We start from the raw sequence: 22,290 nt of genomic DNA, 5'->3' as shown, positions 1-22,290 counted from the left end.
TTTTGTATTATTTTTTTATGTTTTTCATTACTATTTTTAATCTGCTGCTTCTTCTTCTTCTTCTGCAATGGCTTTTCTTTTGTGTTAATGCAAATTTTTTTACTTGAATTAAAAAATTAAACAAAAAAAATCTAAAAAAATTGTTTCTTCTTCTTCAATGAGTGACTTAATAAAAATGACTATTTCGTTAAATGAAAGGCTCTTCTTTTTTAACAAAAAGAAAAAAAATAGTAAAATTGTAATGATAATGGTAACTGATCCTTCAAATAACAAACGTGTGTGTTTGCAATGTAAAAGTTTCATTTTTTCGCGATTTTCTTTCTATTACGTACGCAAATATAAGTAAAAGTTGGCTGAAAGCTTTTGGTGAGAAATTTTAAGCAACAGTAAGGTTTTATGACGGCATAAACAAATGGATTTCGTATGTCGATATTGTTTGTTCGGAAGCATTATCTGACGAGGCCTTTTTATGAGAGAATTTTTTATCAACGTCTCTTGAAAATTTTCAGGAATTTTCTAATGAATTTCCCCGAATTCTAGACAAAAAATTTCAAGAAAATTTAAGAAAACAATTTCTCAAAAATTGGCTTCTGTACGGTTCTTTTAGGTACACAAGCCTCAAAAATTGTGTAAAGAACTTTGCCTATCGAAATTATCCCTGTGAGGTTTACAAGAAAAACGAACACTAAAAATGTGTGACCTACATATTTGATCATAAAATATTGAACTGGCCGACACGGCAGCGTTCACAAGCTGTTCCGAAAAACATTTTGTGTCCTTAGCAATAGTAAAATTGTTTATCATTGATCGATTGATAATAAACCTAAAACAACGCAGAACTTGGCCTAAGTCAACACACGCGACCAAATCACCTTCTCCAATGATACGCAAATGACAATTATATTGTTTGAATGGGACAACGAATTACGTTAACAAATGCTAAACAATCGAAATTTATGCATTTTTTCTCATAATTTGGCAAATAAATGATGTGAGACTTAACTTTTTTGTTACCTTCTGCAGGTATCAACATAATCACTGAACTACATATGAAGTCTACTAATTCATTGTATTCTAAAATGCCGCGCTGCGGGTTAGAAAATTCATTTCGATGTTACATATGTTACATAGGACCACCACTGGATCAATGTGTTTTTGTCCTAGAATTTGGTCTGACTTTAGTTTTACATGGTTTCTATACAGAAAAGTGGTTTTTGGTTTCTATGTCTGGCGATTATTAATTTGCCAATTGTGTTCGATCGTTAAATATTTCCGTTTGTTCTGTTAAAATTTCTCACCAATTGTTACTACCAATTCTTATCAATTTGATTTAAACAAAAAAACAAAAATTAAATTTTATTAATTAATTCGCTGAGTTGTAATGGTAACGTAATGTTGTAATTTGATTATCTAGTTGTTTACGATTGGGCTTTATTCGTTCAAATCATGAATAATTATGATGAATTTATACTCTGAATGTAACAGCGCGGGTAGGGGGTAGCAAAAGTACAAATTAGACTTACGATCTAAATGATGTGGCTTGCAAACGTTTGACTAGAGAAACATGTAAAAGAAAGAAAAAAGAGAAAGAAGAAAAATGGGAAAAGTATAATCATTAACCGTCGGATCAACAAATTTTAATACCGTTTACCTCGTAATGCATATTGACTGTTAGTGGTTGACAAAACATCGGTTGTGGATTTATTGAGACACGGATTAATAAACGTTATGGACTCAAGAAGATATTGTGGCTGATGAATTTGTTGTTTTCTTTCTGGAAATTATTTCCGCTTGGCGTGTAACATTTCCATAAGCAGCGTCTGTGTGGGCGCACTGCCAGCACAGTGTTTCAGGTAGAGATGTTCCTCACCGCGTGCGGCCATCGTGTGAATTTCAGGTATAATACTGAGCAACTTACTAAATTTATCCTGGAACAGCGAATTAGACAAGGCTTTGAATATCGACTAAATTCACGAAAAATGAGCCAACAGAACTTACTGTTACAGATGGATAACATGTCAACGTATAATCTAATAAAGCAGCCTGGACATTGTCATAACCCTCATGAACGGTTTTTTTATTGGTAATTCCTCGTACTTCCGCAAATTCTGAAAATTAATTTTCGTTTTTTATCGAATTGTAATTTTTTCCGACGACTCTGGGGATCTCAAGTAGTGTTGCGACAGAGGTTTTTACAGAATTCCATAGAAATCGATAGATATTTTGTATGTCAATTGTGCTGTATGTTAAATGTTAAACATAAGTCTATTTGTTATAAGGCTTAAGGAGCTTGAAACCGAGAGTGTTTAATGTGCATAGGCAATAATATAGTAATCATCGAAAGCGATTGTCTTACCTGGATTCAATAGGAGCAAAAATTTCATACAAATGTAATCACCAACATCGAACTTTAATTCTTGTAATTTGTTTTGCAGCTCGTTGAAGTGATCAGCCAATTGAGGTACACCTAATAATCCTAAACCAAGTAAATCGAATTTTTGGCCATTATGAAGCGTCGTTTCATCCGGTAAGCTGTTGTGTATCCGCTGATGCAGATGATCCAATACTAACATATCTGACCAAGAATTTTGCAATAGTTTCATTTGATCATCCACCTGGAAATTGAAATATTTAATTTAAAAACTCGGAACAACAATGTTACTATACAGAATAAAGAACAGTATCGAGTGTGTGGATGAATGTTGTATGCAAACATGTAACCAGACTTCTGGTGTATAATATGTTTTGCTTTCGAGATCTTTCTATTTAAAGGAAAGCTCATTTATTGTTTAAATAATTGTCTGTCTGTGCGATAAGTAACCATTCCTAAAACAAGAATTTTCTCAAATGTCACGAACCGCATTGAGATTTAAGTCTGGTTTCCACTTAAAAATGTTCTCCGTAAGAGAGTGCCGTGAAGGATTTCTATTGGTTGAAATTCGTCTCTATCTGCTTTTAACCAATTAAAATCCTTCACTCTTACGACGAAAGTTTATAAGTGGAAATCAAACTTTTTTGTGTTCCACTTTTCCAATGGAATCCGAAAGAAGCTCGAAGCTTCTGAAAGCTCTCTAAAGCATACATACATTGTCATACGTTGCTTTGGCTTACACGTATATGAGACCAGTTATTACTCCGCGAAGGATTTGAGTTCTCATAAGTAACAAATTCGACGAAGGTACATACAATTAAATGGGAGACAGAACCAGTGAAGAAATTGACAATCATTTTCGCCTTCGTAGCCGCTTACAAACGACTAATTGGTTCTAAAAGGATAAGGATTGTGACGGTTATTTAGTTATACTTGATAACCAATTAAACCGAATACAAAATGTGCTTATTATATGGATGTACATAGAATATGTGCCTGAATTACAAACGAAAAGTCGGTCAGTAGGTCAGTTCTCGCTGAAAACATCATTATTTCTGACGTAGACTCGCACAGCACCAGTGAGTATAAATATTTTACTAAATATAAATACATGGCTAGTGGTTTATTAGTACCCTCGCTCTTTCACTCTCTCCCTCTCTTTCTTTATCCACACTCATGTCTACTAAAGAGCTAGTGTATATTACACTATATACACATAAGTGCCTCAATAATATGGATATAATCTCGATTCAAATAAAATTGTTCTTTTGCCAATAAAATTTGTTTGTGCAATTTTGCGAGACATAAATAAGGATGTAGATTTATCCTTTTTTCATTTAAGTCTCTTTTTTTTCGTTCGCATTCAAGTGGAGGTCTTGTCCTAAATATTTTTGGTTTTAATATTTTCGCGGCAAGTGATGAGTGTGTTTTTTGTCTGTATTTTCTTTTTTTAGAGCATGTGTTACACAAGGCAAAGGAAAATTTATAGCTCTGCTGCCATAAATCCAATTAGAGAACAATTAAGTAAAATTCAAAATTAATTTTCTCTGCAAAACGTTTACGATGGATTGGAGTTTGCCTGTTTCGTATTTAATGGTGATTGCAGTAAATTTTATATTTTATACGATAGAACGGAAAGTACTTAAATCTCGTAGTATGTGTACACACATTGCTGGAATAAAAGCGAAACCTAACTCTTCCATTTGATAAAACTTTATAAATCGTTTCGTCGTCGACATTAAATTTTTAATTCGAAAATTCTTTAGCCTTTTAAAAAAGCTTCGATATTAAGTAACGAATTCATTATAAATGCATACCCATTGCTCGTCATGATCACGTTCATCACCGTTTTTATTATGTATACAAACACACCATTTTTACCTACATAATCTCATTCATATTATACCTCATTTACCTATTATATCTATGTGTTCATTGTAGGATGGTTCAGTAAGAAAATTATATATAAATAATATGACGAGGTCGATTGCTTCATCGGTTGGTAAAAAAAATAAATATCCAAAAATTATAACCATGAAATCATGACGTTAGGATTCATTATATTATCTAGCGCCAGAACACTTCATCAAAAAGAGTTACTATGGATATAATACAGAGTTGCCTCATTTAATATAAAACGACTCTAGGTATGCGTACACAAATTAGAAATGAATTTATGGATTGCACGCCAAAGGTGTAAAGGTGTACCTTTTGGACAATTAGCTAACAAACGAAAATAATAAACAAAAAGAACATAAAAATACTACACGGCCCATAGCGATTAAAATATAAAACAAAAAATTGTTTTAAAAACATTTTATGGTAATAACGCGCGGCCCGGTGAATATTGTGCGTATCGTGGCTTTTCTGTATTAAATCGTTATTATGTGTATCGCACATATAAATGTGTAGTATTATACATAATGTACACGTCAGAACAACAATATAATGTAATAATAACAAAAATATATCTGAAATTCATATTAATTGGTTGAAAGAAAAAAATTGGTGCCAAGGTCGTACTGAAATTGAAAACAAGGATAAAACGAAAGTTTCTTTTTTTAGTTTGTAACAGAAAAAAGTTGAAATATTTTAATTTTATAAGACACAACCGTTTAAGTAAGTAGATTGAAATGTAGTGGTCTGAACCGCTTGATGCGTATTTTTATAAAATTGATCGATCTGGGTGTCACTACAAAATTGCAGGTATACTTTAGTCACACTTCTGTCCGGCATATTTCGTATTATGTGGTACTCTATATTATATTCACAACCTAATTTTCATATTCGTTTCACCATTTGAGCTTATGATCTAATTACTATTTCTATGAGGTAAAAATGGTGTTGAGTCAATAAATCGAATGATGATTAATTAATTATTGACGACGAACTGGGTGTATTAAATGAACCTGACATGGTGACCTAGTTACTCAGATCGAGATTAAGTTAGCTCGTTCTTTCAGTATTATGTACTCGAATTATATAATCGAGATCACTTGGGTACGATAGATATGCCAGTGGGTTTTATAAGGAAACCCAGAAGATTTTTTAGTCCGATTTTTATAGTGTCCATATTCGACTGCTAGTTTCTCTTCACCCCAAAACTACTAATGTGAACAAAAGTTGAGAAAATATTCTTTAAGACTTTCTGAAAATTATTGGAATTATAGCCAAACTTACAGCACTTGAACCCAGGGCCTACTTTTTGGAAACTAATTTCTTGAATTTCTTGAAATTTCTCGAATTTTCTCGAATTCCAGAAATTCGAGAAACTTCAAGAAACTCGAGAAATTAGTTTCTTGAAATTTCTTGAATTTCTCGAAGTTTCCCGAATTTCTTGAATTTTCTGGAATTTCTTGAAATTTCTCGAATTCGAGAAATTCAAGAAAGTTTGAGAAATTCAAGAAATATTTCTCGAAATTTCTTGAATTTCTCGAAGTTTCTTGAATTTCTCAAAGTTTCTTGAATTTCTCGATTTTCTCTAAAAGTTTCTAAAAAGTAGGCCCTGCTTGAACCATTTCAATTTATACTGGACTGCTATTGTTCTTCGTTTTTAAAACAGCTAAACACTACTGCACTGCTTGAAAAGGACTCAGACACGAGAAATGTTCAACGACATAACTATCCAAGGCTTTGTCATTTGCTATCGACAGCAGAAGCAAAAAACAAGTAGATCTGGCGGATGTGGTTTTATATACAAAACACAAACGCTTAAAACGATGAAGTACAAGATTTTACATTAACCTGTTGGAATGATTCAGATCGGAAGAAGTAATAGACTCGACTAACATGGCAAAGGGTTTTAATGAAGAACTATGTTCGGGAAAACATTTTCCTATTTTTCCTACATTTTCCCGCACTTTCTTTCATTTTTCCAAAATTTTCACAACTTTTTTTTAAAAAATTAAAGAAAATTTTAGAAAACGTGCACGAATAGTCCTTAGTTTTAAGTGAAGATTTGCGCCGTTGCTTGAAAGCAGGTTGTTTTGCACGAATTACCACATCGGTTAATGCAACCAGAAGAATGGTGATAGCATATTCAACGACAATCCACGAAAAGATAAAGTTCGAGATAAAAACCGAATTATCACAGAGCTGTATTGTGTCACATGCAATTGGTGGTATTCTGTTCAAAGCCGAAGATATATGAATCTAATTCTTCGTGGTAAGGGCTCCAAAATTTTAAATGTAGCACTTCTTCGTTGCAAGAGTTCAGCGACACGATTGTGACACACTGAAAAATACTTAGATTCGACAGGGAAAAACTCGAATTTTTATTAATCAAAATCAATTCACATCTTTTTAGTACCGAAAATCCCGGTACTGGTACCGGTACTGAGTTTCACAGTACCGAATCCCGGTATTCCAAAAACGGTACAGGATTGCATTCCCTAGTTTTAATCGTTTTAGTTGCAGCCAAGGTTGGAACTTTATTTTCCTTATCCGATACAGATAAAAGTCTTCCACCCTAGCTCACACAAAAATTATTTTTACGATGACATTTTGCACATATCCACCCTAGCTATAACTTGTCCCACTTTATACTGTTTCGTGTAAAATTCAGACCAAAAACCCCACTTAAAAGAACTATAAAAAATTAGAAAATGGAGTCATGTTTCACCAATTAAAAAGTCGAAATGTGGTAAAAATCTATGCTTAGGGTTGGCAATCACTGCACGAAAGTTGCACAATAATGATAATTAGTCGCTGAATATGCAATGCACGTCCCTTTGAACTGGGTTAACTGGCAAAATGCGAGTGATCTGACCTCGAAAGTGATGGTTATTAAAAACATTGTTTCAAAGAATAACATCATCTGAATTTCGTTCCATTTCATTAAAAGAGATGTTTCTACGTGTAAAATTTTCGTTCCATGGACAAAGATACATCATTCCATTATTCAACAAATAGAATAAAATTCTAAGCGAAATAATAATTGAATTTTAATAGAATCGCTAAAGAAAACATCGCTGGTATCGATTGCGCAACCGAGAGTACCAATAATTATCTTGGCACATACTAGGCCCCACCTTTTGGGAGGGTCAGGTCCCTTGACTGACAGTTTTTTCAATATATTTTTGATTAATTTCATTGCAGAACTTCCGAAGCATCACTGATACAAATGACTACATTTGATCCCAATTTATTTTTATCGCATAAGCGGTGTGATTCCCCGAAAAAATTATTCACCTAGGATATATAAACAAACATTATACTTCTGTAAATTGTCAAAGTGTCATTCGCATATCTTGTTGTCTCGTTTTCGCTTATGCGATAAAAAAGAATATGCACGTATGACAAGCCGTCTCGGCAAGCCTCGACCGCTTTGTCATACGTGCATAATATTTATTACATATGCTGTATTCCTAAGAAATTGTCAAATTTAGAACATTAATACATCGATTACTCTATACATGACAACAAAATTTGACAGAAGAAGTTCTTCAAGTAAGACCTAATGATCTTTGAGTTCTCATTTTTCTTATAAATTTGAAGCAAGATTTTCAATCAACCATAAATCGTAAATAAAATGCAACTCGTGTGAATTCCCACTCGTATGAGGTATCTATTATTCTGTTTGATTGCCATTTTGTCAAATTTGAGAGTAGATGCGAAGTTTTGCGAATGTGGAACGATGAAAAAAGTGAAGAATAGACAAAACGTCTTTAAGTTACATTTCGTAGAAGGATGAATTCCCTAGGAAAGAACAAAACGCCATCTCGTTACATTTTGTAAAAGGATGAATTCCCTAGGAACGGACAAAACGCCTTCACCATACATTTTGTAAAAGGGTGAATTCCATACGAACGGACAGAACGCCTTCTCATTACATTTCATAGAAGGATGAATTCTAGGAACGAACAAGACGCCTTCACTATACATTTCGTTAAAGGATTCATTGAATTCATTGAATTCCCTAGGAACGAACCGCCTTTGCTTTATATTTCCAAAATCGACAAAGTGTGAAGGAAAGACAAATTTTTTTTTACTTTTTACTGATTTAGTGAAGAATATAATATCCCGTAAAAAAACACGACTCGTGAGAATTACGGCCCTCGCTTCGCTCTGGCCGCAAACTACACACTCGCATCGGAGTTGTAAAATATTTTGTTTGATTGTTGGAATAATGAATTTAAAGAAAATATTCAGAAATTAATTGAGAATGATTTATTATATATTGCCTACAAAGAATGATGGTTTAACGTTTTTCATAAAATTTCCTACACTTTTCAATCATAGTGTGCTCATTTGATAGCAGGCATTTTTCTGCCGTAAGACATTGAGTAAAAAACATCTTTCTATGTTAGTCAACTATCGAATTTGTTAGTCAATTATCAAGTTGTTAGTCCTACTATCAGATTTGTTAGCAGTTCACCAACAAGAGTTGTTTACCGGTTAGAGGCTGCGCATTTACTGACGAAATTTTCTTCCTACATGTTTCATGCACATTATTGAAAACAAACTTAAGATGATTTGCTCATACTACGCAACAAAATCAAATTTCATCAAAGTAATCTTTTTCGATTGAGGCTATAATCAACAGTGTAAAATGCTGTTTTTCTGGGATAGCTTCCGGATCATTCGTCCCACATAGCCCATCTTCGAACTTAGCCTCGGGATTTTAGTTCCACACATTTAAAAAAAAGATTCATCTAAATTGGTTCAAAATTACTCAAGTTATCGTGCCTTCAACGAAGAATTGTTACCCACATTTAACGTTTTTCATACCATTTCATACATTTTCAATCACAGTAAACTTTTTTGTCACCCACATATTTCGGTATTTTCTGGTGTAAGACCCTGACTTTCAGTCAAGGGAATTATTACGCAAAGTGTATGCAGTTAGCCGATATTCTGTGCATTTTGTATGCATGTACGTGAACAGCAACACTGTTCGTTATTTACCATTTTACCATAAAGAAAAACATTACCCAGCCAGACAATAATGAAAATGTTCTAATGCTCAAATGGTAAAAATTGAAATTTTTCTACTCGAAACCACATAAAATATTCAAATTACAAATTTACAAAATCTAACCGTTCAGCTCAAATTGACATTTGGGTCAATTATTTTGTAGATATTGCTTGTGGCATGTATGCAAAGATTTATTCGAGTACGGAGAGCATTGAAGACAATCTAATCCGAAAAAATAAATAAAATTGGACTCGTGCTTCGAAAGTCTTAACAAAACGAGAATCAAACAGGTATAATCAAGAGGTAGGCAGTAATTTAATTAAATTATTGTAACAAAAAAACACACCGAACGCGATCACCAATCGAATTACTCAACTGAACCGAAGACAAGTTATTATTTTGTGTTTACATGTTTGCATTACAATGATTTTGTACTCACCTTGAGATCCTTGAAGAACACAGTGTTTCGTGCCCAGTCGACTTGTGAGAACAGATTTTGGTCTAATACTTTGCACATAAGTTCAAACAGATCAACTTCGCATTGATTATACGATTGACTTTGCAGCAACTGATACAACTGCGATTGCCATTCTCGATCGTCCACTGACTGTACAAATTCTCGTATCATCGGCGACACCCTGGGGAAGTTCAAACTATTTGAATTCTTCCAGTCATTCCACTGAATCGCCGGTAAATTTTGTTTTTGGGATGGTTGTGCGACACTAAATCGTAATTGGTTTTACTTAGTTTCATGTAAACCATTTACAATTTAATGGCGATGCGATGCGTGTGTATGATAAGCATACTTACCTAAGGGGCTGTTCGATAGGGTCTGTGTCTGCCGTGCTCGTTGGATTGGTTCCAGTGTCATAACTAAAATGTTTAGGACTAAGTGAATGGGGTGAAGCCGTTGTTGAATTTGCAAACCATAGTTTTGAATCCGTTACAGTATTTTGTACCGTTGTTGAGGACGTAGTTGAAGGAATATTTGTTGAACCATTGCTACTGCTACCACCACCACTTCCCGTTCGACTGCCCAGTGGTAAAACTGTTTGTAAGCCACTTGCACTTACTTGGCCTAAAGCTATAGCAATTGGACTGGGCGACGAGTCCGGTGATGATGAAGTCAGTGATGAAATCTACATGGAATTTTTGATTCATCGTTAATTTCAATCCGATGACAAAATTTTTTTTGACATTAACCTGTGGTATTTGAATTTCTTGTTTAATGTTCATATGTGAGTATGACTGAAAACCGTTTGGTGATAGTTGTGAGGGATTTCCACCTTCTGCTGCGCGCAACGTTTGCAATGCTAATTGCCGTTGTCGCATTATTTGCAGTTTTCTCGCTCGATCACGTTTGTACATTGGTCCAAATTTATTTCTACCGCCTCGCATTCGATCTGCACGTACAGCTGAAAAATAAAATTAAAAATAAAATTATTTACTGGCTCCGGCAACGTTAAACAATTTTAGTAATGTGTGAAGGATGAAGTCGAAATAACGTAAGGGAATTTATTGTTAGCTTAGCGACCTTTCGTAAGCTTTAAGCTTCTTTGAAAATACAATGAATAGAATTTGAATTTTTCTTTCCCATTCCTGATATGCTCGTCAAAGTTTTTAAAGCTATAAATGAAAACATTGAACTGTACGTTGTCCTGATAGTCCTGATGTGACTATGACGCTAGGTATGTTCTAAAGACTAATGAATTTCGGTATTTGGGATATCGATTGAATATATTTTAGTTGATCATTGTCTCAAACATTTGATTTAGTTAAGTTTCCAATGCATTTAATGTCTGTTGGAATAATAATTTTATCGTTGACATACATCACTGGTAGTGGTAATTGCTGGTTTCCATATAAATACAGGAATTTAATATGGTTAAGTAATCCACAGAGGAAAAGATAAGCTTTTACCATTCAAGAAGTGATGAATAGTTGACAGTGTTTTTTGCTGGGTACGGTCATTAACAGTTTACATTATTACACTGAAGAGTAACCTAAATTCAATAGAATGTGTTGGTTTGTCCCACTGCCATAAAAACAACTCGACTCGTGGTTTTTCTATGAAACAAAAGCTTTTTTATAAAACTTTTTATCCGCGCAAATGGAATGATATGACCACCCAACATTAAACTCATAATAAAAGGCAATCATTTTACTACCTGTCCCATGCGAAAGTTAACCATTACATAGCAATTTGCCCCCTTCGAAAATGATCATGCAGACTATTCTCGGTTAATTTTTTTTTCCTATGTGGAAATCAACTTTCGCATGGCTACTACGTACCTCATTACTTCAGAAATAATGATACTCACTCGTGCATTTTTTAGTAACTTGATTCGGCAACAGTCTTTCGACAAGTGTATTTGTATAACTTGCCTTTTGCTGGGATATACAAACTCGTCTTGTCGAAACGATGACTACCAAATCTTGTTGCTCAAAAACACACTTGTGAGTTCAGTTTGCTTTTATCACAAAATTTTCACCTCATTTAATAATTTCACCTCTGTTCACATGTTTATTTAGACACTTGGGGAGTTATTGCATGAGCCGAAGGCGAATGTTATAACCCCAATTGTCTAAATAAACATTTGGATAGAGGTGAATGCGCTATTTTATCTACCGACGACGAAATAATAGCACTTTTTCACTGCTATTATTTCACCTAGGTAGATAATGAGTTATTTTCGCAGCATTCAATGTAACCATGGTTATTCCCAACAATGGGTACAGCTACTGACACTAGATTTGGCTTTCCTGCCATTTAAAAATGTTTACACCTTTTGTAAAAACTGTATTTTACCAGCCAAAGGACAAGCTAGTTAATTGATAGAATCAAATTTTAATGAAAAACGTTAGAATATGGACTCTACGACATAGCGTTTTTCCCCTCCATGAAAGACAATTTTAACATCGGTGAGATCGTTGTTTTTCTCTTAAAATTAATAATTTTATGAAATTAATGTTTGGATATGCAGAAAGATCTCATTATTGATATAACACGAAACCTTGCACAATAAACTTAATTTTAAAATGAAATATTGATTGAGTAAAAATGTTGAGTGCGGAGTGTCTTAGTGGTAAATGTTAGATTGAAGAAGAAAAAGCATTTATCTAGGAACATGTTTGGTGGGGATTTTTATTCTAAAATTATTCTGTAGGTATACAGGAAACCCCATGATCACAATCGTAGGTATATTTTTCCCAATTTGAATCAATATCAAAAAAATGTTAAATGTCACCGTTTTGTCAAAAAAAACCTATTCGTTTTCACAATACCTTACTGAAAAGCTACAACAAGTCTTTTCTGTATCTTTTTTCTCGCTGTGTGTCTAACACATAAACAATAAACGCAACAAAAATTAAATTATATTTCAAACTTACACGTTTTTTTTTAGAATAAAATGTCGAAATACACAATACAAACATTTTTATATTTTTATATTTCAGACGGGTTTCACTTTTGTTTCGATGGTGTCGTTCGTACATATTTATTACACATAATTTTTGGTGTTACATAATGGTAAAATAAATATGAATTATTATTATTTACATCAACTTATTTGGTATGAATAATTTTTCTCGCTTTTTTCAACTCTGTTAAACGACCGACGATGTTCGTAGTACATATTGAATTTAATGACAATCGAGATGTGGTAACCTTAAATGGGAACTGTAGAAGGGCCCCGTACAAAATCTGTTGCCATTAAGTTCGTGAAAACAAATCGGTTCTTTGTTTTGAAAATTTTGATGAAAGAAAAAAGTGTTTAAAAAGGGCACAATAACTAAATTGCACAAACGTTTTCGTAAAGTAAGTGCAACTGATTTCGCTCAATTATATACAACATATTCAATTATCGTAGTGTCGCAACCACCCAATAATCACCTCTGGTCACCGTTGAAATAGTTAGTGTGTAATGCATCCTATCCGAAAATGGTATACCAAGCCGGATGAAGAAAAAAAAACCGATTGTCGTAGGTACAGCAATAATAAAAACCTAATTGAGCAAAATATATTTTTAATTTCATTTTGTAACAAAAATAATTAGCGGATATATTGCCATAAATGGCCCATCGACTGACGTATATTTAAGCGTGTGACTGACTCATTACGTTTCACTGGACTTAGGGTTTTTTTTTGAAAAGATATTGGATGGTTTCGTAGGTGCGGGCGGAGATTTTTTTAATAATGAGATTAGATAGACGGCTGTGGAAATAGTGTCTATTGTATATTAGAGTCTTTGTGTTCATTTTGAGGACTTTGATGGTTCTTAAACTTTGTTAAACTTATGGACAGTTCTAAATCATGAGAAGCTCTAAAGTTTAGATTGTATCATCGAATGCATAGGTTTCTTACTGTACCATTTGTAAACAGTTCGATGTTGTGATTAACGTTTCAATCAACGAAAACTTTTCATTTTCCCCTCCACATACGAATTGTTTACAGAATGTTTATGGCGTTGCAACATAACATTTTAGAACTAGAAAACGGTTTCTTCTGATTGAGTAGATCGCGATCACGATCGAAATTTACTGCTTTTCAATAAGTGAACACACCGATAGTCGGACGAAAATCATTCCAGCAAAACATAAAAATCTCTCTAATATCATGGACACAGATTCGATTTTAATATGCAAATTTCAATCTACTTTTTGAAGAATAATTTTGTGTATTTCGTTCCATTATGCGGACTCTTTTTTTCAATCAAGGACACTTTTCGGTGTGCGGTGTTTCCACGGTGATTATTTTGTCAAATTGTTTATAATAAATTAATTCAATGATGAATTTTTTGGTGAAATCGTTTGAAATTCATAGAAGTCGAGACAAACGAAATGAAAAAAAAATAATAGAAAAAAAAACCGAGATAATACATAACCAGTAAACCTTCAAAACGGAAGGTCGGAATGCTTAATGTAATGTTGCACTAGCGAAGCCAACACTAGACATTACTTTGTTTTACAAATATTAGTCTGAATAAATATTATATTCGTTGTAAGAGAACGAAAAGAATTGGGTTAAATCTTCATTGAATGTAAGACAGCCAGACAAATACATAAATTGAATGATTACAAAAAGACTTAACCTTGATCGTTCCAAAAAATTATGTGTTTTTTGGACCAGTTGCTGTGTTGAATTGAGCACACCAAATAAACAAATTTATGGAAAGTTTCATGTCGATCGATTAATGTTAATCAATGGACTGGGAATATATTTGGGGTGGCTCTAAGTATGGCATAATCAGAATATATATTCACAGTCACAGACGTCTAGAGCAATTTAAATTTATGTTAAAAGGTAATAAAAAACTAAATTATCTAATCGATCAATCTAATGTGAGTTAGAATGGAGTAAAAGGAACGAAAAAGAAAAACAACAACCAAAACTATGAAATATCACGTGAGGTGTTCAAAATCTAATGATATTTTATGCAAAAAACGATTTACAGCTTTCGTGATTAATTTATACGATTCTGTCTACGGTGTTGTGATTCCAAAACAAATACACAGAAAACTCTTTTCCAGTCGAAAGTAGCCAGAGTGTGTTCCAAACAAATCGATCCAACCTCTACAACAATTATAGACTGAACGAACACATTATCTTCCAATTCTGTTTACTTTTTCAGGAGAAAATCATTTTTACTAGAATATGGACGGACTTCTACGTACAACTTAGGTGCTACGTTTATGTAATACATGAACACAAAAGAATTCCGCTGTGACTCTCAGTAAATACAATTGCAGCATTTACGGGGCTGTTTACAGGGCGGAGAACAATTAGAAGCTATTTCTTATTTTGGCTTTATTTTCTATGGAAATTTTAAGGCTTGTGACAGTCAAATCCACGCATCTGTGCAATATCGCCTTGTTTCCATTACAAGAAATTAAAAAAAAGTTTGAGATCAGGTTTCAGGTCATATCAGGCCACAATGTATAACGACCTGACCTCATGTTCTCAGGTTGACCTGACCTCATGTTCACAGGTTGACCTGACCTCATGTTCTTAGGTTGGCTCGACTTCATGTTCTCAGGTTGGCCTGACCTTATATTCTCAAATTGACCTGACCTTATGTTCTCACCTGACCTGACCCGATAGTAATTATTAACCCGACATTTTTTCCACGTCTAGTCGTAAATAAGGATAACGGTAATCATGACACTGCAAGAAATACAATTACCAAAAATTAAGAATTATCACTTTTTTGTTTTACGTATGTTTTATCTATTGAAAATGAAAATGTGATAATTCGTTAATTTTGTTTTCTGTAGCGACAATATAATCATATTTCGAGTGGTGTTTCTGTACATCTGTACTATCTGTATCGAGATCGATAAAACGTTCCACAAGACAAAGAGTGAAATGACCTCTTTTCTGACCATTTGTTTCCGTTAGACCTACACCAACAAACGTTGCTTAACTCGGTCATACAAAAATCCGCCAATCCATTTTTCATTCTGGTGTTGCAACTTACAAGTGCTCCTTTGACACCGTTAAAGTCGTAATTTATTAGATCATTGATCTTTCGCCAGCACTTTTATTCAAATTGCATTTAGTTAAAAAAAAAAAATGTCGAAATTCTTTGCATGTCAACGTTTATAAATAAATAAATATTGATTTTGTACTCGTTTCTATATACATTCAATGCATATTGACCGACCGTTTAAAGGCAAAGGAAAAAAGTTTCTGATTTCTATAAATAATTAATCATCGAATAGTGCAATGTTTTGATCGATAAATCGATGGAATTATACATATGACGTTGTTTTCGCGCATAGGCTCGGTATGAGTGTCGATTCTAATTTGTGTTGATAAGAATAGTGTGATAGTCGATTACTGGGATCAAAAGGAAAATTTTATCAATGAAACTTTCCATTACATTGATGTAATCGAACGAATGGTTATACTACGGGTGCAACACTTTGTAATGTATGCCAAAAACAGTAAGCCAAAGTTATGACTGTATTGACCAATCACAGATTTGAATATAAATATTCAAAACAATCGATGTCAACACCCTCTCCGCTATGATTGTCCTATAAGTGTGACTCTGCGAAAGAACATTGCTTAACTACCGTATCGTATTTATGAAAAAAAACAACTTTTTTTTGTTGAAGTGTAGCACATCAGAACAAAAATCAATATTAAAATAGTTCGAAGGAAAATATTGCATAACAATATTAATGTTCGTTGAACGTTATACTGAACCGCACATTTATTGTATTATTGTAAATACATATCGTAGGTTTGGAATATTTACATTTTATTCTGTGTGTGAATAACACACTCTGCCTGTGTATTTACACTTCCATTTCCACCTATCTATGTACAGCATACAGCATGGAGTATAATTTTATCTATGCTAGAGTTAAGGTATAAAATTCAAGAACATTTTCAAATATAAAACTTGAATTTACATGGGACATTTATAATGTAAAAACCATACCACAGCCAGCGCTACATTCATGTTGCTATTTACACAAGTATTGACTAACACTCTTCAATACATTAACACTTCCACATTACTTAACTAAAGATAAAAGCGATTCACGGTTTGAAAACTAAAAGTTTTTTTTGTCTTCGTTTTTCAAACTTCATATATATAGCTAACACTAGCACAACCATCGCATAACGAAATCTATTAGCCGTTTGTGATCGGTTGTGTAATCGAATAAAATTTTATATATAATACACAAGCAGTAAAGTAGGTCATTGTCAATGCTTTCTTCGTGTATTTGATTTCATGCTATGGCTTTTCTGTACACACACAAAATAAATGAGTTTGAGAGTTACCACGGCTATAACCTAGACCATTATAAAATGCATTGCGATTTATTGACTTTATCATTGCAATTATATGCAATGCATAACCGTCTTATATATCCATTTGAAGATTATACATATTATGGAGTCGTATTACGCTTCGTTTATTTTAGTGTATATCACGGTGCCGGTGTAAATAAAGTACAATTTTTTCCTTTAATAATTTATGCTGGGGCGTTTCAAAGAACGCGCTAACAAATTGATTATTATTTATATTACTTCGTCATTATGTTAAACGATTGTTTTGATTCGGAATTAATCACATGAAAAATTTGTGTCAAACTCAGCCGATTGATTTCGATCGGAAAAACTGCGATTTGAAAACGTTCAGATAAATATTATAATAAATTGAAAATGGATGGGTCGCACAGTGATTTCGATTTGTATTGTTTTAACGACAAACGATTTCGTGTTTGACACAATAAACATTTCGTTGGAGTTCGTGCCGTTTTTTTTTCTCTGTCGAATTCAAATTGAATTCACTTACACTTTGTTGGCGAAGAACTCTATTGACACTATACACAAAGGTTTCATTCAAATCGAAATTAAATAACAAAACCAAACTAAAATTGATATAGTAGTCATTCCAGGCGAATTCCCCAACCATACCAAATTTTCCATCCACCGTACCAAGCCAGAGATTCATGGTAAGAGATTACCGAGGTATATTGTTCAAGTCGTACCTCACGAACGAATAATCTTCTTTCTGGCATACTATCTGCGTCTGAAGATAAGCTGAATAGCAAATGGGTAAGGATATGAAATTCGTTTGGAATGACTCATAATTTACATTGGATTGGATGGAAATTGAAACTCCCTACAGATATACTATACTCATTGAGTATGCATAAACAAACAAACAAATGAGCAAAGTTATTTTAATTGCTGTCATTCAAAGCTAGCAAATGTATAACCATCATGATACTTGTAAAAATTGTAATGTTTGTTTTCATTTCCAGCTCACACAGAATGTTCACATTTTAGGAGAATTTATTTTTGTGTGTGTGTTGAATGTATTATAATTAGTAATTAGTACAATGAAACAGAACCCTAGGTAATTGGATTAAGTCGATCAGGCCAACAGCAATGTTTCATTATAATAAATCATGAAAGCTGTCGCTCGCCGAGACACCCCATATATTGACTGCGACATTTTTATTGTAAACAATTTTGTTTTGTGGTCGTGACGACCACTATACACTTACAGCCGTACCATCTTGTTTTGGAAAACTCTATGATTGGCTTTGATATTACCAGCAAATTGATGACAGCTATTTGTCAATAAATATATTTTTTTATTGATCTAAATTAGTCATTACAACCGAAGTGTGACAACTTTAGATATTATCAAAGCAGAGTGTTCACCATTATATATACCACACCAAATACAATATCCAGAAAAATATTGTTGAGTAAGGTAATGATTTAGTTCAATAAAAAATAATAAAAAAAAACCGAAAATAAATAAAACATTCACATTCCCATACACAGACAATGCAAACGATACGCAAAATAATGATATCGATTCCGATGGGATCGATCAATCGTTATCAACCACCATAAACAAATATAAAAAAAAAACTTTGTTGTTTGCCCAGAGAAGAATAGAACTCATGAATAAAATGAACGTTTCATTATCAATGAGTGTTACAGATGGTATTTTATCGATAACCTATTTCACTGTTTTTCATTGTGTCGTGTGGTGTATGTTTTTGATTGTAATTAAACGTCGATCATATAAAAAAGAAATATTGTTTTAACGAAACCAACGCATTAATTATCAGTAGGTCAAGGTCGATAAGCAAAAAGTAGGTCGGAAAAGATTACGTGGTCGGTTGTTTATTTTATATATATACATTTGATTGAGTGCACGACATTTATCGTGTATTAATCTTCTATTTTCCGAAAATGAAAGAAATTCAACACAATGAGTTGATATTTTCCGATACACGCATGGCTACGTAAGATGATTTTCTGATGGAGTTATTGATGGACGCATGTACGTAATAGTAATTATTCTAAGAACGTTTCGGATTGGTTCATCCGAACAGAATCGTTTTATACTTTTGAAATAGGTAACATGTTCAAGTCATGCCACTTTAAAGAATCAGAATCGACATGCCATATAATAATGCAGCATTTAATGTAAGAAACACAAATAATTATTTATTCATAGCCTAACCGCAGCTCGAATAAAATACGAAAAAAAATGTGCACATAGATTGTGAATAAAAATATTTGTCAATAAACACAAACACATGTCCACATTGAATACAATCAAACGAAAAACAATATAAACTAATACACATACACCTTGCATATGAATACGACCGAAACAAATACCGACGCATCGAATGATAAACTAACACAAAGAAAGTGTTGAAAAGTAGGTCACGCTTGCAACTTGTAATAAAATTTTATATACACGAAAAAACTTGTGTATGAACTTTAAATTTTAAATTCACTTTTTATTAAAATTTATAGTTTTTATGGTAATGTGGTAAATAATATACAACGAAAAATCATTTTGGTAGTTTTTGCTCAATTTTTCGATTTAGTTCAGCCAATTAATATATATGTACGTACGAAACGGTAGGTATATTTCGTGTGAAAATATGTAATGACGCAAAATTGGGTAAGATATTAATCCTCTGAACAGTCGGATTTCCGATTGTATAGAAAATGGTTTGGGTGTAATTTTAGATTTTCCGACGCTTTTTGCTTTATTGGAAATTCGTTTATATTGATGATTCGATGCACGAATTTTGTATGAAAGAAGAAAACAAAATCCCATATTTCGACCCGGAATTTCCGAGTATTTGGGTAATTTCGAATGTGGGATTTCTGCGTCAAGTTGATAATACATTTGGAAATGTACTCAATCCGTTAATCAGGAACGGCTGACCGGTTTTCACTTAACAAACAGTTAAATACAGAATGACACATGTCACATTGTAGCAAATTATAATAAAAATGAAATTTCTTTCTCTCAGCTATAAATGAATGAAATTACATTTTTCTTACAAGTCGCATGTGTCCATTTACAAACATAATTTTTCAACTGACGATGTGTCGATGTTACATGTCCTGTTTCAACAATTAAATTTTTAGAAAGTACAAGTTTAAATTTGTCAGAGTTTTGAAAGTTATCGATGTTCCCAGTCAATTAGGTGATTCACATTCCCAGTATATGATGTTTTGGCGCATAATTTGCATTTGTTGAGGAATTTTAAAATTTTGTGCCAAAAGATCATAACCTAGGCCTGGAAGCACTTTGTTGACTGGGAACATAGATGACTTTCAAACCTTGGACAAATCTAAAATTATGTTTTCTCAAGGTGAACAAACTGTATATAAAGAAGTGAACTAAAGAAGTAAAAGATTTGCTATAGAACATTAAGCGATGCTTGAAACAAAGGAAGTAACAGATTTTATATTTCTCTGTGGGATAAGACTAACATTATGTATTATGCATCATCTCAGGTGCATAATATTTATAGTTGTTGTATATAGCGATACGCTTGACGTTTATAAAATGTTAAGCACCTGATACGTTATAATTATTCTCTTTTTAACATATTGACGGGTGTACGGCCTTAAAGATCTGTAATTATAAAATCATGAATGCATTTATAAGGTTTCGAACAATGCAAGGATTCTAAACGTAAATGCGTAGGCAAGCTAAGGCAAACGGAATGTTTTCTGAGATCAAAAATTAGTAAGTGAGTAAAATTTATTCCATCTTTTTGATATTTTTATCACGGTAGGGCCTTAATCGTTGATGTGAGGTGTGTACACATAATGTGCGCATATCTTACGCTCAATTTATTTGATCCAATTACTTGACTTTTATCCATTACTTAACTCAAATGTTCAGATGTTACCTTTCAGAAAAATTTCATTTTCATTGAATAGGTACAAATGAACTTAATCAAATGGCATTATAAGAGATTGTAATATGAATTTTAATCTGCTTAATGATTTTCATTTTGAAATTGAATGTTTCAAAACTATAATGGAATTAAGTTTTTATGAATTTATTGTTTCCATTTTCTTGTCGTAACGGTGTAACGACAGACGTATGTGAAACAAGTGAGGTTTGAAAAAATATATATAAGTCAAGCGGCAAAAATACATATAGCGCTGTAGTTAGGTTTATGATTCGTAATTATGGTACAATAAAATACTAAATTCGGTGAGCTGGTATACAAAAATCTGTTCAAAAGTTAAAAGGTATAATTAAGACGAGATTGATTCAATTACAGATCAACTCAATTGTGATTAATTTATTAATTAATGAAAATTTTAACAAACAATTAAGAGATTTGGTTTTCCATCTGTTCTTGGCACGGATTGTACATAAATTTAGCTAGATACTCTGACAAACACAATTTTTAGACTTTAACACAATATATGGAATCGTAAATGTATTGTACAAGTCAATTAAGCCAGGATGAGAGGACATGCTCTTGTTTATTAGACCTTCTTCACCCTAAATACCAGTCCAAATTTTTTATAGATCTCTGATTAAAACAACGATTTCAAATTTTGTAAACAAGAATTCCGAGAAAACTTTGAAACAAATGGACTGAAAGATACCACCCTACAATTGCAGAACAAAATTCAACAATTCACAACAGGTATAACTGTCCGAATATTGGTCCAAATGAATGTAATCGAAAACAATTTATTTGCAATCGTGTTTTCAGTGAGTGCATTACGATCGTATTCGTTACGAAAAATGGTTATCTGACCACGTTAATGATAGTTGGGTGTTTTTTCTGAATTTAATGTTCAAAGTGCATTTCTGCTAGGAATGTTCTGAATTTTCTTCATAACAGAAAAGCAATAAATAAAGTGACAATCTTGAAATATTTATTATTATACAATGTAGTAGGTAATTTAGTTAGTTATACACCGAGCACAAAATATTGAATTGGGTATGACAAAATAAGCAACAGTTTGCTTGCAAAATAACGAACGTAATTTTCAGATTTGATTTTTTCTTACGGCAAAATATGGAACACAGGTTGAGTCAAACCGTTTCTAGATGCTTAGCGAATATTCTTTCGAATCAAAATCTGGGGCAGTGGAAATGTTCGTGCTCATAGGTTACCATGAACACACATTTACAATTTATTAATAAGATCTTTTAAACACTAAAACTTCTGAGAAATA

At 33.0% G+C, this 22,290-nt stretch overlaps 1 protein-coding gene across 9 annotated transcripts in view; it reads right to left on the bottom strand.

Moving 5' to 3' along the window:
• Window positions 1-216: 216 nt before the first annotated feature.
• LOC119080184 (nuclear hormone receptor FTZ-F1) overlaps window positions 217-22,290 on the bottom strand; it is a 51,018-nt gene continuing 28,944 nt past the window's right edge. For 2 of the 9 annotated variants that reach the window (XM_037188414.1, XM_037188419.1), the window contains 7 exons: window positions 10,491-10,702; window positions 10,098-10,426; window positions 9,727-10,009; window positions 2,357-2,615; window positions 1,999-2,108; window positions 1,652-1,928; window positions 217-1,554 (listed from right to left, as the gene is read on the bottom strand). In XM_037188414.1, coding sequence (XP_037044309.1) covers window positions 1,782-1,928; window positions 1,999-2,108; window positions 2,357-2,615; window positions 9,727-10,009; window positions 10,098-10,426; window positions 10,491-10,702 — 1,340 coding nt within the window. In that variant the 3' untranslated portion in view covers window positions 217-1,554; window positions 1,652-1,781. Of the gene's footprint in view, window positions 1,555-1,644; window positions 1,929-1,998; window positions 2,109-2,356; window positions 2,616-9,726; window positions 10,010-10,097; window positions 10,427-10,490; window positions 10,703-22,290 lie in introns of all 9 variants that reach the window. The other 7 variants (XM_037188418.1, XM_037188422.1, XM_037188416.1 and 4 more) reach the window with 6 other exon arrangements.

This window comes from Bradysia coprophila, unplaced genomic scaffold (assembly GCF_014529535.1).
Source record: "Bradysia coprophila strain Holo2 unplaced genomic scaffold, BU_Bcop_v1 contig_350, whole genome shotgun sequence".
NCBI classification, from domain to species: domain Eukaryota; kingdom Metazoa; phylum Arthropoda; class Insecta; order Diptera; family Sciaridae; genus Bradysia; species Bradysia coprophila.
This window is presented reverse-complemented; position numbering and strand designations above follow the sequence as displayed.